The 16,671-nt window shown below is 37.3% G+C and overlaps 2 protein-coding genes across 4 annotated transcripts in view; both read right to left on the bottom strand.

The window, feature by feature from the left end:
• LOC104772740 (zinc-finger homeodomain protein 13-like) overlaps window positions 1-591 on the bottom strand; it is a 2,859-nt gene extending 2,268 nt beyond the window's left edge. The window contains exon 1 of the mRNA XM_010497320.1: window positions 7-591. Coding sequence (XP_010495622.1) covers window positions 7-401 — 395 coding nt within the window. The 5' untranslated portion in view covers window positions 402-591. The remainder of the gene's footprint in view (window positions 1-6) is intronic.
• On the bottom strand, window positions 691-3,232 carry LOC104771410 (maf-like protein DDB_G0281937). 3 transcript variants are annotated; one of them, XM_010495924.2, is made up of 10 exons: window positions 3,081-3,232; window positions 2,776-2,847; window positions 2,598-2,672; window positions 2,379-2,459; window positions 1,864-1,944; window positions 1,547-1,616; window positions 1,372-1,463; window positions 1,235-1,276; window positions 1,066-1,146; window positions 691-901 (listed from the first exon to the last, which is right to left on the bottom strand). In XM_010495924.2, exons 1-10 carry the CDS (start codon window positions 3,105-3,107, stop codon window positions 815-817), a joined length of 708 nt encoding a protein of 235 aa, XP_010494226.1. In that variant the 5' UTR covers window positions 3,108-3,232; the 3' UTR covers window positions 691-814. The 3 variants fall into 3 exon arrangements, with proteins under 3 accessions (XP_010494226.1, XP_010494228.1, XP_010494227.1); XM_010495926.2 differs by lacking the exon at window positions 1,864-1,944; XM_010495925.2 differs by lacking the exon at window positions 2,379-2,459.

The following is a 16,671-nucleotide window of genomic DNA, read 5'->3' as shown; positions in this document are numbered from 1 at the left end:
AGCGACGAAATCTTGAGAACTTCAAGAACCGTCTCGGCGACTCCGTTGTCAGTGATCAGTTCTTCACGGTGGAAGTTGCGGTGACAGCCGCATGCGGCGCAATTTAGAGACTGGTCTTCCTCCTCGGTGGCCGTGACGAACTCGCCGCAGCCGTCGTAAGCGGTGGTGCCGATATCGGCGGCGTGATTCTTCCTGCATTCTCCGTAGTGTGGTTTGTGAGTGACTTTGAAGATTGATTCGAGGATCGGTGGTGGCGCGTGATGAGTACGCGTGGGTTTGGATTTAGGTTTGCGTGTTGTTGGTTGTGGATAATGGACGTGGTCTCCAGTTTCACGGCAAATGGGTTTGACATTACGGCGTCGTTTGAGCTTTTCTTCTTCCTTTGGTTTGATCTCATCCATTTGTGATGATGAAGAAGAGAGGAAAAGGTTCAGAGGAAAGAGAGTGTTTGTGGGAAGAAGAGTCGATACTTATTTTCAAATTCCAACAAAACTTAATGGCTCGGTTTGTGATTTAGGTAGTTCCGTTTGGAAATAATTCAATTAGACCGAAATGATGGCTCGGTTTGACTGGTTAAATAGTCTACCAAACCGAACCAATACAGTCTTCTTTCAAGTTGTGGATTTGTTGACCGGAACCAAAACTAATCACCTAAGCATTGGTTTTGGTGTACTTTGGTTTTAATGCCCATGGCCATAAGAAATCAAATTATTAAATTCCAGTCAGAGACAAGGAAGAAAAATAAACACAACTAGTTTAACAAATACTTGTTCATGGTTTCTATGTCTGAGCTGAGAGACCATGAATGTAGTAGCTAAATGCTTGTCATTGCCAATACTTCCTTTATCAGTTTCTCAGTCAATTCTTTGGGCAGACCCATCACGCTATCCGTTGTCCCAGCCTGATTAATAACAATTTATCAATAATTCAACATTCATGGTTCAAATCGGTATAGAAAGATAAGAGAAACAAAATCAAAAGATCAACTTCTTGCAGTACATATTTGTAATCTATCTATGATATTGAAGGAATAAGAAGAAGGAGAGAAAGCAAGAGGATTCTAACCACTTCCTTAACACATGGCAATATTAGAGGATGCTCGATTAGGAGTGCACCAGCCACCTTAAGCACTGTGCCTTCCTCAATCTGGTCACCAACACAGCCCTTAACTTAGTAGAGCCCAAGTAATGTTAATAAGGTGACCTGTATTAAACTTGTACCAAACACCACTCACCAGTTTCTCGATAGTCTCCTCCGGTATTTCATTGAAATAGATCTGTTCGGAATTTACATCATCAGCTGGTGCTATATATATTTTACAAAATGTAAAATATCCCAACTCTAACGGAATACAAAAGTAAAAAATGTTACCTCCACTTTATCAACGCCGGATTTTCTGAGCCCTGTTTTGAGATTTGTCACAGCCACAGAACTCACTGTTGCTGTGTGTCCCTTGGAATAGCCTGCGTTTTGAATTTATATATATATATATATTTAACCTAAGCCTTTTGAGTTGTAGTTAACAAGGACGATCATGTGAACGTACCTCTTATGTACTCCCTTGCCTCTTCGACACTAGAGGGTTTCTCTCTGACGGTATCTTCATAGACTACCACCTTCACAGAAGTCAAATCATTAAATCCAAGTCTCTCCTAGACTATCCAATATCACCAAGTACCACTTATGTCCTTAGAATGCCCCATCTTTCATTAGTCAACTCGTAAAAATTACATACCAACTAACAATTTATACAATCTTTTCTCTTTAGACTCCATTTTATCACTAACCTAACCTATTTACTGCTACCTAGATGATAATATCAAAGTAAACTCTGCGCAAACACAGAAAGTTCAAATATAGTACTTGGTCACAAGTGATAAGTAAGGTCGACTTATCCTCCTCTATGTTGTCACCATCAGGGATCCGCTGCATGATTGCTTCAGCCTGGGAAAAAAATTTCGCCGGTTTATTAATGTGTCTGACGAAGAGGAAATGCTATATGAAACACCTTTGGTTATACGGTGGCCTAAGATAAGATCTATGCATGAAAGAAGGTCCTTCCAATTATTAAAACTCTGGCGGGAATAATATGAACAAAAAGAGGAGCTACAGAACATGTGATCTCATATCATGTAGGCAGAGCATAAAGATTTAACTTGCAAATACGGAAAACAAAAGTAGATCAAGACCTAGAGAAATCACACATAATGGAGAACCCTAGCCCGTACAGCAACTTCTGGTGCCAGACTAAGTAGAGCTATTAAGAATGTGTTTTGCCAAGAAGATGATGCATACCCAGAGACATAAAATGGAACTTGGTGATAGTAGATGGAGACTTTACTACTTACTAGTACTTAGCTAAATCAAAAACTACATACTGTATCCGATGCAATCAAGATTGTAGGTTGTTGTTCCTCATCCTCACATTCAGTATGTAGTTTCGACACAATGGCATCAGCCTGTGATGCAGTATGTAAATAAACGATGGGAAACAAGAAAAAAAAAAAAACATAAATGCTTTCTTCCTTTGAAGACTTCAAAGATCAATCAATATACACAAATAACCATTTTATTGCAGATGACTAATGAAGTTATACCTTTGCCTCAGCTAAAGCCAAAACCAACTCCTCAGGTTTATCTTTGCGGATGCTTTTCTCATCAATATCAGCACTCTACATTAACAGTTACAAGTAAACTTTTACTTTAATTAAACGAACCCAAATACAAAAATGCAATCTTTGAATAAGTTCAAAGGGACAAGAAATTATAAATTACCATGAGAGTGAATTGGTAACCCATGTCTGTGAGTATCTTACGTCGAGCAATCGAAGATGATCCCAAAATTAGCTGCGAAGAAAATTCAAATTGGAAAGAAGAATCACATCACCAACCTCTCTCTACATAGACACCAAAGGGATGGTTTTGAAAACGCAGAAAGGTTATAGCTTTGGCAAATACATTAAAAAAAAAAGGAACAAGCAAAAACATCAAATTCCAATGTTGTGGAGGATTCACAGTTCGAAACAGTTCAATTGCAGAGATGGGGGCAAAACTAGAAACCTAATGGAAAAGAAGCGAACCTTGAAGTGAGGATGAATCGATTCCATTTTTGTTCTGCAACTAGATTGCTGGAACTTGAATAATCGTTATCAATCAAAAACCTTGATACACTAAAATCGGAAGTGTTGGAGTTGGAGGCACCCGAGCAAAGCAGCAAATATTTTTTTTTGGTTTTTAAGTTCATAGAAAAGTTAGAAGTTTGTTCTGAATAACCCCATCAACTTCTACTAAATTGCATAACGAGCCCTTTTATTTTCAGTTATTTCGTTTCTCGGTTTATAAATTTAGCTGAAAACCAATGGCGTTCATCGAGAAGTTAGGGTGGGCAGAACTACCGGTAACCGAATAACCGACCAAACCGAACACAAAAAACCCAAACCGTAATCAAATCGAAGTTTCTCAATTAACCTGAATGGTTAGTAAAATCCCATATCTAAATTAACCGAAACAATAATTAAATGTTTAACCGAAATATCCGAAAACTATAAGATATTTAAAAAAAATCTATAATATGAAAGTTGGCTAATTCTCTCCCTCAGCATGCCACCTCAGCGTTTTAGATAAACCTGGAACTAACACATAATTTAAAACAGCTAGCCAATCAAAATATAACAATTAATACAGCTTAGATTTTTAAACCAATGTTAATTATTCTCAGTTCATGTCACATTGTCTCTACTCAGGCGGACCGAATCAAAAAAAGTAAAAAGTCTCGCTCTTCTTCTTCTTCTTCACACCATGTTTTTCTTCTTCAACCCCTAGAGAGAGAGAGAGAGAGAGAGAGAGAGAGAGAGAGAGAGAGAGAGAGAGAGAGTAGCGGCAAATGTGTTCACATTTTTACAGACTCTCCGCGTATCACCACCAACATATCCTTTATAATTGTCTCAAGCTAGAGCGTAACTGTAATGAATTTGCCACAATTATCACCAAAGTATAAATGCAATACATTTGGTGAGTTAGGCTCTCTCTCTCATCTCCTCTTTCTCTCTTCTTCGGATATCTCTCTTTGGTTCTCTAATTTCAGTCAATTTTCTATCACAAACCAAGAGAAGAAGTTTTTGAGACAGAGGTAATTTGAGTAGAAGCAAAACCAAATATGTTTCTTTTCAAGTTAGTTTCCGAGATCAAAGATTTGCACCCAACTCACAAACTTGGTGGAGATGGATTTGGACCCGTCTTCAAGGTAATCTCAATTCTGACATGCCGGATCTTAAAGTTTCCTCTTTTAAGTGTATCTTTAACCATTTTGTTGTCTGTAAGTTTTTTTTGTGTGGTTTGTATTGAATTGATTTCTGATATTTTTGTGTAGCAACTCTTAGTACAATAGCTTGATCCAGAGTATTGGATATGATGAAATTGAGCTGGAATCTATAGACTGGAGTAGTTGCAAGAGAGGAGTACACAAATCAGCCTAGATGGAGAACAAGTAGGGGCATGCAAAGAAAAGATGGTCACGAGTTTCATTACGTTCATTGAACACAGTGGACATGATTGGGCATGTCCCCATAACCCCTTGCGTAGTCTCGTAGATACCCTATCCTTTATGACGAGCCAAGCAATGAAAGAGAATCTATGGATGGCTTGAGGAAATCAAATGAGACTAGACCAAGGTACTTTCGGCGAGGAACCACATATGAGATCTCAAGTGCATATTATAGGAGAGAGATGAGCGATACTCACCCTGCTTATACATAAATAGAACCGTATCTTGACCTATGACTGCAATAGGAGGAGAGATAGGGTGAATGATGTCTGCAACATCCCGATAGATATGTCCCCTTGCTCTTCGGATAGACCAGTTGTGATCGAGAGTAGCCACAGCCACATAAGCATATCTTGAGTAATTGATCAAAGTCTTTCACTACTTAGATAAATAACAAATACATATTTCTAAACTAATTGATATATTTTTTGGAAAATAATTTCGAATTCATATATATATATATAATATATATACATACATTATGTATATATGTATGGTAGAATATCTAGGCTAGATAAATGTATTTTTGATGAGCTTCTATTTATTTATCACTAAATTAGTAAATGCTTTATTTTTGGTAGGAAACAGGGAGACAAAGCCTCCCCTAAATTATTAAAATAAAACCTCAAACACAAACACGGCGAACAATAGCTGTGCCGTGGACATCATCTGACAATAATGAAACAAGACAATTAGGAATAACATCAAAACCATGAAAACTTAACTCCAGCGAGAAAGCATAATTTGCCAAGCCGTCGGCAAGACGGTTTGCCTCCCTATACGTGTGAAGAATACGGACACACCAATCCCTAGATATGAAGCCATGGCACAAGCATACCAAGAAGGAGAGAGGATGAGTTTCACTCACCCCTGTCCTGAGAAAAGCAACCACCAATTGCGAGTCAACCTCCAACTCCAGCCGGGTCACTTGCTTCTCCCAAGCAATGCAAAGTCCATTGTAGACTCCCCATAGTTCAGCCATAGGAGCTGAACATATCCCTATCCAAAGAGAAAAACCACACCTCCACGTTCCCAAGCTATCCCGCAACACACCTCCTGCCGTTGCCATACCAGGATTACCCCGAGACGCGCCATCCATATTCATCTTCATCCAACCATCTGAAGGAGCAATCCAAGCAATCATTCGGTCCACACGCACCGGCGGTGATTGGATGTTCCTCATAGTTCTGTTCGCACCACCAACTTCCTTAGAAGGGTCATTTATAATTTAACTCTATCCCAACACGTCCCATTGCTTCCAAAGACATTACCACAGCGCCACTTCCAACCCCACCAAACGGCCATACCAAACACCGTTGACCATAAGCCTCCCTCAACCTGATACACAGCATTCATGTTTTCATATAACCACCCGAGGAGAGTAGACTGAAAAAACCGAGTACGCTTCGCAACAGGTACCAATCGTTGCCAAAGACCCGCCATCGCTACGCAATCCCTCAAAACATGAAGTATCGTCTGAACTCAACTCCTGAAAACCTGACAGTTCGGTGAATCTCCCAAGTGCATACGGAATCTTTCAGCATTCATCATGAATACATTCCGGGACCACTAACTTCCACACACAAGACCAGAAACTGTGTATATTCGGTAGAGGCATACTCGCCTGAGTAAGAACCGAATACACAGAGGCCACTGTAAAATGCCCATCCAGGCTCCCTCACCATGAAAGACGATCTCTGGCACCAGTTACATTGTCCAACACCATCGCATACAACCTTAAACATATCTCCTAAGTAACATACAGTGCAATCAAATCCCGTGCCTAACCAACACCATCTCGCCATACGTCTTTGACAACCTCATTTTCCCTCTCCGGAGGTACTCGAGACACCACCAAATTCATCAAAGGCTCACTTAGCAACCACTTGTCTTTCCAAAATAGAATATCCCTTCCATAACCAAGTACCTAACTATGACCTTTTAGAATCACCTCCCGTATCCCGAGTCCTACACTTCACCACGTCGAGGACCATGTTGACTTTGGTTTCAACCAATCAATAGTATGAGTACCTCCCACTTTGTATTTACTCCTCAAGACCCGCGACCATAGACTCTCCTTCTCATGAAGACGTCGCCAGCCAATTTTTCCCAACAGAGCCGTATTCATACTCTTGGCCTTCCGGATACCTACCCCTCCATCCTTTTTTGGTAAAGAAACCTTATCCCAAGCAAGAAGATGTTGCTTATGCTTCTCACCCGTGGTTCCCCATAAGTAGGACCTCGACACTCTGTCTAACGCTTCCAGATTAGCTGCTGGCAAAGCAATCACACTCATCGTATGGACCAGAATAGAAGTAATTACCGCTTTTGTTAGGGTGAGATTCCCTGCAAAACTAAAGCATTTGCTCTTCCAACCTGCCAGTTTGGTAGAGACTCTTGCTAGAACGTCACCAAATGTTTCCTTATTCACCCGCTTCTGCAACACTGGCATACCCAAGTATTTCCCCAAATCTGTCGTTGACTTTTTCTCACTCTCGTCATTAGTGAGCTTGCCCAATTCCCGTGATACATTATGAGAGAAGAAGATCTTTGACTGCCCAGAAGTAATACAAAAATTCTGAAACACTCTTTGTATTACTCTAACTTGTGACAAACGAGGACCCCCACGAGACAGCGTAATCGGTTTCCACTTCTTATCAGCAATGGCTAACTCAATTTGATGGCAAAGTCGCTCAAGACAGAGTACAAATAGGTACGGGGACAAAGGATCACCCTGTCTGAGTCCCCTTGACGGCTTAAAGGGCATTGTTTTCTACCCATTCCATAACACATTGATAGATGGCTTTGTCACACATTTCATAATCCATCTAACCCATTCGCTTGACAACCCCGACAATTGAAGTGTATCCTCAAAGAAATCCCACATGATACGATCATAAGCCTTCTCTAAATCCAACTTCAGCAACATCCAACCTTTCCGATCTTTCTTTCGTTTCACTGAATGAACAGCCTCCTGAACCACTACAATATTAGCAATGCTCAGCCGACCTGGAATAAAGCTGGATTAGGCTGGTCCAACTAGCTTAGGCATAAGTGGTTTTAACCGAAGCACCATTACTTTCGTCAATGTTTTAAACAAAACATTACATAAGCTGATAGGTCGGAACTGTTGTATCTTCTCCGGACTATCCACTTTAGGGATCAACATGATCAACACATCATTCAAACCAGCCGGCAACTCCCCTATTTCAAAGAACCGCATGACACAGCCAACCACAGACTCTCCAACCACGTCCCAGCAGCTCTGGTAGAAAACTGGCTGATACCCATCCGGTCTAGGAGCTTTGTATGGATCCATACCCTTCATCGCCTCTTCCACCTCTGCAGCAATAACAGGTTTACTAATCACTCTTAGTTCTTCACTAGATAACCTCTGAAACCCCTCCCTGGGGAGCCTATCAACCACCTGATAAATATCCTCCATAGAATACAGACGTTGATAATAGCTGATCGCTAACTCCTCCAGTTCCTTCGAATCAGTCAACCATCGCCCCTCCTCATTTTTTAACGCCTCAATAAGATTCCGTCTCCTTCGGATTATTGTGGATGTGTGAAAGAAACGAGTATTACGATCTCCGTGCACAATCCACTTTTCGCGTGTTTTTGGAACCAAATAACCTCTTCTTGTTCCAGGACCTCATCAAGTTCCTTAAGTAAAAATTCCTCCTCCTGCAGTAACTCATCTGTCTGAAACAGGTCGAGAGTACCCTGAACTGCTTTGATCCCAGCTAACAACTCCTCTTTCCTCTTACTGACATCTCCAAACACATTCCAGTTCCATTTCTTGAGTATCACCCGTAAAGCATTAAGAGTCTCTAGTGTCGTCATATCGCTCCTCCATGAAGACACCACAAGCTCCTTGAAGCTTGGATGACTTAGCCACGCTGCCTCAAAACAAAAAGGACGCCGAGTAGGATCCCTTACACCCTCTGGGCTCAGTTGCACGTAGAGCGGCGCATGATCAGAGGCTAAGAAAGGGAGGTGGGAGACTAAAGCATCTTGCCATCTCAGTCTCGTATGTGCACAACAAAGAACACGATCAAGACGCTTAGCAATAAAATTATGTTCTACTCTCCCCCTTCTCCAGGTAAACTTATTACCTCGATAGCCCATATCCATCAGTGATTCTGCATTTATCCAATCTCCGAATGCCAAGGAATCAGCCGATAATATCTCGTTCCCTTCGGCTCGCTCATCTAACTGGACGATCCTGTTGAAGTCCCCTCCTACGATAAATGGTCCTTCAATCCCTTGAATCATTGTATGTAACTTCTCCCATAATCCACTATGACGAGAAACTGTCGGAGCGGCATGGACTAAAATTAGATGAATTGTATCCAGCCCTTTCTCCACCTTGACCGCAATGTATTGCTCTCTGGCATCCACCACCACCACAGTACCAATCTCGGACCTCCACAACAACCATAAGCCACCCCGTTGTCCATCCACATAAACTCTGAATGAGTTATCGACCCCAACCCCTGACAAATCCGATTAGCTCTGTCCCCACTGGCATGAGTCTCAAACAAAGCTAAGATATCGTTATGAAACTTCTTTAACAAATAACGGATCGATCGGTGGAATTTGGGTTTATTTGCCGCCGACAATTCCATAAGAGACAATTCGTTATGTCTATAAAAATGCTAAGAAGAACTACCGGGGATCGACGTCAGGCTGCTACATGAGTCGTCGCTTCCTCCGACGACACAATAGCCACCACCCCTCCATTCCCTGTGTCCATGTCAACCAACACCAACTGCGATCCATCTTGTGGACAGTCAGCAAGCCTATCGACAACCAGATCTTTACCAGAACTACCACCACCACTGGTAAAGGCACCCCCGGAGCGACCAACATCACCTTCGTTAACTCGCGGATGCTTCCCATTACCGAGAACTAGGATCTCCTTACTTGTCTGGCCAAAAATTTAACCCTCTCGTGGGCCGTTGCCCCTTTTGTTGTCTTCGAAAATTATTCTGAACATAGCCTTCTCCTTCTGGGCTTTATTCTCCTTCGGCCCACTTCAAGTCCCACTACCACCCCTTTCCCCATTCAACGCTGGTTGCTTGGCATTTAGTTGAGGGATACGCCTCACCTCCCTCACCCGATTCTCTACCGGTATGTTTTCCTTATTCGCCCCAAATTGGATATCCTCTTCCCTAATCTGCTGCTGAATCGGATCCACCTCCAACTACCCAAACTTAATGGAAATATCAATATTCCCCGTATCTTTGCGTCATAATTCCCAGAGATTCCTTTCTGATACGAACCAAATAGGGGTGAGTCGATAGCTGGTCTAAAGGACCTCTCTAACTAACTCGGATAGGATGGAGATGAATAATGGATCGAAGTTCGCCACACAAAGTTGCGGAATGACTTTGTGATAAGAACACAAATCAATATCTAAGTGAATCACACACAAAGATAAAGATTTAACTTGTTTTCTAATGGAATCACACACAATAGAAAAGACAAGTAAACCAAAAAGCCTAAGCTTTCAAAGTGAGAAAATTCTCTCTTTATTTTTCCAAAAATCTGTATATCTACAATGAAGGGAAACATGAGCTTATATAGGCTCAATTTACAAATCAATAACATAAATACAAAATAAATCAAATTAATTACATAAATAAATCAAGAATAAATTTGAGAGATTTTATCAATCATCATTGATGGAGATTGGTTCTTTGTATCTAGACACTTTCTTGATGTAGCCATGAATTGATTGTCTTCTAGAAACTTCTTCATAATTTGATCCTGATTTTCCTTGAACCAATTCTTGATGAGTTATGGATATTTCTAGGATTGCATCACTCTCTCCTTCTTGAAAAGGTTTTGTCCTCAAAACTAAAACCAAAGTTTGCATTTTTTTTTTTGTTTTTTTTTTATATTGAAAAATAGAATGAAATTAATACAAAGCAATTTTTTTTTCTTTTTCAAATAAAACTGAAATTCAACACATCAAAACAAAATTATTTTGTATTTTTTTATACGAATTAAATAAAATAAAAATATTTTTTTTCTTTTTTTTTCAAATAAAACTGAAATTCAGCAAATAAAAACAAACTTTTTTGTACTATTTTTTTAAACGATTTAAATAAAAAATGATTTTTTATTCTTTTTTTTTCCGAATTAAACGAAATGCAGCAAATCAAAACGAATTTTTTGTTTTATTTTTTTAATTATTTTTTTTTCAAATAAAACTAAAATGAAACAATAAGAGATAGGAGCTTTTAGCTCTGATACCAAAATGATACGAGCCAAATAGGGGTGAATCGATAGCTGGTCTAAAGGACCTCTCTAACTAACTCGGATAGGATGAAGATGAATGATGGATCGAAGTTCGCCACACAAAGTTGCGGAATGACTTTGTGATAAGAACACAAATCAATATCTAAGTGAATCGCACACAAAGATAAAGATTTAACTTGTTTTCTAAAGGAATCACACACAATAGAAAAGACAAGTAAACCAAAAAGCCTAAGCTTTCAAAGTGAGAAAACTCTCTCTTTATTTTTCCAAAAATCTGTATATCTAGACTGAAGGGAAACATGAGCTTATATAGGGTCTATTTACAAATCAATAACATAAATACAAAATAAATCAAATTAATTACATAAATAAATCAAGAATAAATTTGAGAGATTTAATCAATCATCATTGATGGAGATTGGTTATTTGTATCTAGACATTTTCTTGATGTAGCCATAAAATGATTGTCTTCTAGAAATTTCTTCATAATTTGATCCTGATTTTCCTTGAACCAATTCTTGATGAGTTATGGATATTTCTAGGATTGCATCACTATCCGAAATCTTCTCGGAGCCTCCCGCCACGAACACAACACGAGCCGACGATGAACTAGATTTCTTACTACCTCGTCGCACCTCCGTGAAATCATCATCCGGTAGTACCGACTCCCTAGCTTCCCGTGCTACTAATTGTGATACCGTAGTCACCACTTGCCCTGGCGAGACCCTTGGACACGAATGGACCAAATGCCCATAGATTCCACACCCCGAACAGATTGTATTGAGCCCTTCATAGGATACAAAATATTGTTCGCCATTAATCATCACTGTTCCTTTCAAAGCTTTCCGCAGATCCACCTCCACACACATGCAAGCAAACCTAGCTCTTTCAAACTGTGACGTGGTCAGATCCACCTTAACTGGTTTCCCTAGCCCGCGAGCAGTCTTCATTAATATGGAACTATGATAGTAATAAACCGGAATATTCGATACATGAATCCACACTGGTGTCGTAACTATATCATCCTTCAGTGGGTCAAAGTTTGGATTCCAACCTTGCACCATGAGATAACTCCCAAATGCTTTCCATGGCCCGCCAGTTAGCGTAGAGAAATATTTCTCTTCCAATTCAAACCGCACCATAAAAAACTGTCGTGGCAAATCTATGACATACATAGCATCCCAAGGTTTCCACAGCTCCCTCAACTTCCTTTGAAGAACCGCGATAGAGATATTTCTGCTCAGGACCTTAACAATCATGCACTGCTTCCATAACCCATTCATTGCTTCCAACACTTATGTCCAATGGTGATCATTGGCTCTCCCTCTTCCTCATCAGGAAACTCCAGTGTCACACGTTCATCCACAAAACCCACATCGACCACCGCATCCGGCGACAACAGACCCTCCGCGCTATTTCCGACCACCCTCGTCACCCATGACCCACCTGTATCTGGGGGATCTCCCGGTGGACGGTCCTTTGCACCAACATCAGCCATATGAGCATCCTGGTCACTGGCACCCGTAATCGCACTATCGCTAACCCTAGTCGCCATTTTATTAGAAAATGCTTTATAATATAAAGAAAAATGGAGTGGGTCTATAGAATTTACTATATTAGATGAGCAAAAAACCTGGACATGTGTAAAATTAGTTCCCTTTAAATTGGAACTTAAGTAGGCAGATAGCCTAAAATAGATATTTCTAACTTTATATAAGTTACATATGCTCTCCTTTTTTTTAACACTGTACCATCAACTCACTTCTATAATCTACGATGAAAAAGTCTTTTCAATTGTCGCTCATCTTTCTATCTTTCTTTATCATTCTTGTGCTAGGTTTGTAATAACATTTAAAATTGTCTTGCTATACTTCATATATATATATATATATATATTTATTTTTATATATAAAATACTTACTTCATATAGATATATATCTATATTTATTTATTTAATATAAAAATACTATTTTTTATCTCAAATACCATAAAACTAATTTTGTGTTTTTAATATCTCAATAACAGGAGTACAAGAGAATGTACAACAAATGAGAAAAACTTGTGTGGACAATTATCCTACCTTAGATGGTAAATGTAATGAAAATGATTGTAAGTCTAAGTGCTTGAAGAAATGGAAGAAAGCGCATAGTATTTGCGCTGATACAGGCGGAGGACATTTGTACTGCTCATGTCGTCATTTTTGTCCTTAATTTATTTTAATTTACGAAAACTTAGTTTATGTAATAATAAAAGTAATATAATTAAATAATAAGATTTGGATTACGATCTTAAAATTTAGTGATTTGTATTAATGTTATTGTTCTGTCTATCATCCTGGTTTAAACCCATATAATGTAAATTTCACAAATATAAATACTATAGCATAGTAGTAACTTGTTAAAACTAAACTAAATATATGTTTTCAAACTAAACTATACGAAATAATAATATTAGATCAACAATTATTTTAAGCGTTTTGAAAAAATTTATATTTTTTTCTAACCATGTACAACCTAAATAATGAAAAAAAAAACAAAATAACTGAATTTCTGTCATAATGGAAAACTTACAAAAAAAATAACAATGATATTTATTGTTGTAACACCCAAATTCTTTCACGCAAAGAAAAGGAGAGTGCAAAATAAGATTTCAGAATAATATGGTCCAAAAAATTCTTGGGTTAAATCTGAAAGAAGGTATGAAAATATCTTTTGATTCTTTTTAAATAATCCAATATGGATGGTATCGATGAGATGGTTCAAAAATTTACTTCTTTTTATTAGGGATAGTAGGAATAGAGATCTACACCAAAGAACTCTTAGAGCAACTTTATCCTTAGACCATCATTAGTGGGGAATACTTTTTGGGGTACTCTCACAATTGGGTCCCAAAATTCCAATTAAAAACTCATTTCCGAGAAAAAAAATGAGGGTATCGTTGCTTTGGGAAGGAATTGAGCAACCACCTGAGTAACCCGATGTGGCTTAACCCTATTGGTAGACGCATAAATATAAAATATTTTTTTTCTTCATTTCTTCTTTCATTCTTTGCGACTCTCTCTCTTCTCTCTCGTTCGAAACAGCGATGGAAGAGGCGATTCTTCGGAAAATCTGGAAATTCAATCGATTCACAGCGATAGAAGAGGACGGCAAGGTCTACCGACTAACGAATCGGCGAGATAAGGTTCGTCTTCTCATCTATTTATTTGGTGAAAGAGAGCTTTGCTTTAGGGATCTTCGGATTTGGGATTCAATTATTGTGATGTGTAGTTTGTAATTGTGATTGCTCTGTTTTATAGTTGTAGTTATATAGCCACTTGGATGTAAAAAAAAATAAATAATAATAGTATAATACTATTAATTTGATTTAATTATTTTCTAATTTGCCCAACCAATCAAATGAAGACAACAATAGATTATGTGTCTTAATAGCTCTCGACAAAGACATTTTTTTTAATTCTCTATCCTTTTCTCATTTTTCAAATTTTTTTATTCTCTACACCCTCTATTAGATATATCCGATGGAGATGGTCTTAGAATCTGAAATTAAGAAAACATTATTTATAAGCATCCGAAGAAAACTACATGACCAGATAGAATGACATATTTGTTCTACCAATTTTTTTGGCATTCTTTAAAAGATGGTCTAGTATACTGGGTTAAGGACTTCTTTCGAACCAAAAAATTTGATAAAAAACTAAATGAGACAAATATTTGTCTAATTCCAAAAACAGATAAGCAGCTCGGAGGATGGTAGAGTTTAGTACAGTTAGTCTTTGTAACATGAATTATAAGACTATATCTAAGATTCTTTGTCTAAGGTTTAAGTAAGTCTTGCTTATTTCAGAATCACAATCGACATTCGTTTCCGGCAGACTAATCATAGATAACATCATGGTTGCTCATGAGATGTTCCATGGCTTACGCCGAATAAGAATTGCAAACCAAATTTTTTGTCTATTAAAACAGATATGAGTAAAGCTTATGATATAGTAGAATGGACTTTTTTAGAAATTGTGTTGACACGGTTAGGTTTTAATTCAAAATAGATATATTGGATCATGTGGAGTGTGAGCTCACTCTTTTACCAAGTGTTACTAAATGGTCATCCTCAAGCACACATTACCCCTCAAAGAGATTTACGAAAAAGAAATTCATTATCACTTTACTTATTTATTCTACATACAGAAGTTTTGATTGCTAATATTACAAAAGCAGAGAGAGAGAAGAAACTGACCAGTATAAAGTTAACTTGGAATTGCCCTTCTATATCACACTTATGCTTAGTGGATGAAGAACATCATAAAATAGTCATTGATATTATAGGAAGCTATGGGAAAGCCTCTATGCAGGATTAAGGATGTCTTTGAACTACAGCAATTTCAAGATGGATTATCTAATGTAATTTTTGTAGTGATTTGTAAGAATGGTAAATAAGTCTTTAAAATATCTGAAAATAATGCATCAGCCGGACGAGGGTGGCAACCACAAACATAGAAAGGGTATCGAGGCCTATGGAAGATAGTGGTAACGAGATATAGTATTTGTACCAGATGATCAGAGACATGTGCATTAATCGGTATAGCCTCGACGAGTAGAGAAACAAAAACCCGCATAGTTTTTTCATCCCTCAAATATATGTATTCTTCTTCTTTGAAGCTAAAAACATTGGAACTAGGCCTTGACTTTCGAGTAATTCAATCAGTTCCAATTTGATTCTATTCGGTTTTCGTTTTAGAGTTGAGGATCCTTATAGGTTCCAAAGAAAATTTGGTTTGGAATTGGTTCTTTTGGTTATGGGGTTTAGAATCCATTCATATATTTTTTGGTGTTCAGGTACTTTGAGGTATTTCAAACATTCTTAGTTTCGGGTATTTTCGGATATATACCAGTTTAAGTATTTTGACTATTTATTGAATATTCTTTTCAGATTTTTTTGATATTTTAGATATTTGGTTATTACGATAAAAGTATTATAAATATACTAAGTTATATACTTCAAATACTCTAAATATTTAATCTATATTAACATTGTTGAAGTACATTTTGTGTTATGCTCTTTTAGTTGTCTTTTATTTAAATTTTTATTTACAACATTAACCCTTCAAAAACTTTCAAAAATAACATTACTTCAGATTTTGTTTCCTAAAGTTTTTACATTCGATTCTAACTAAAAATAATTACAGCAAAATCAATATGGAAACCGAATGATATATTTAACCACACCTTCTATCTCTGAATCATTTGCAAACAAAGAAAACAATAATTTGATTCCCATTTTGTTTTTCAATATGAGTTTTGATTCTTAATGTAAGAAGAACTTTGATTCACATTTATTTAAATATTATAATTAACATATATAAACTTAATAAAATTTTAAAATATTACGAATATGTAAAATTAAAAAAGTTTTTGATATAATATGATATGGTTATATAGTAGATGAGTTGTAAAGAGGACATGTTTGAATTAATAAAATATCATTAAATTTGTACTAACACGGGTTAAATCCTCATTTAATTATTTTTCAATACTATTAATATTAGAATATTTGACATATAAATCAAGTTGATTTAACTAAGTTTGTGTAAAATAATTAAATGATTATGAACAATGTGACTTAATCATAGCGTATAAATAACTTTTTTATGTATTTAGATCTCTTATTTTTGTTATAATAACTAAAAATAAAAATAGAATCTCAAACACTAAACAAAAAAAACTAAATATAACAAACTAAATATAACAAACAAATGGTCATGAAGTATATTGTGGGTTAAAAAAATAGTATAAATATTTTGCCTTACAAACAGCCGGAAAATTAGTTATTGCTCTATTTACAAAACATCCAATATT

Source organism: Camelina sativa, chromosome 20 (assembly GCF_000633955.1).
Source record: "Camelina sativa cultivar DH55 chromosome 20, Cs, whole genome shotgun sequence".
In the NCBI taxonomy this organism is placed as follows: domain Eukaryota; kingdom Viridiplantae; phylum Streptophyta; class Magnoliopsida; order Brassicales; family Brassicaceae; genus Camelina; species Camelina sativa.
Note: the sequence above shows the minus strand (reverse complement) of the source record. Positions and strands in the feature narration are given on the sequence as shown.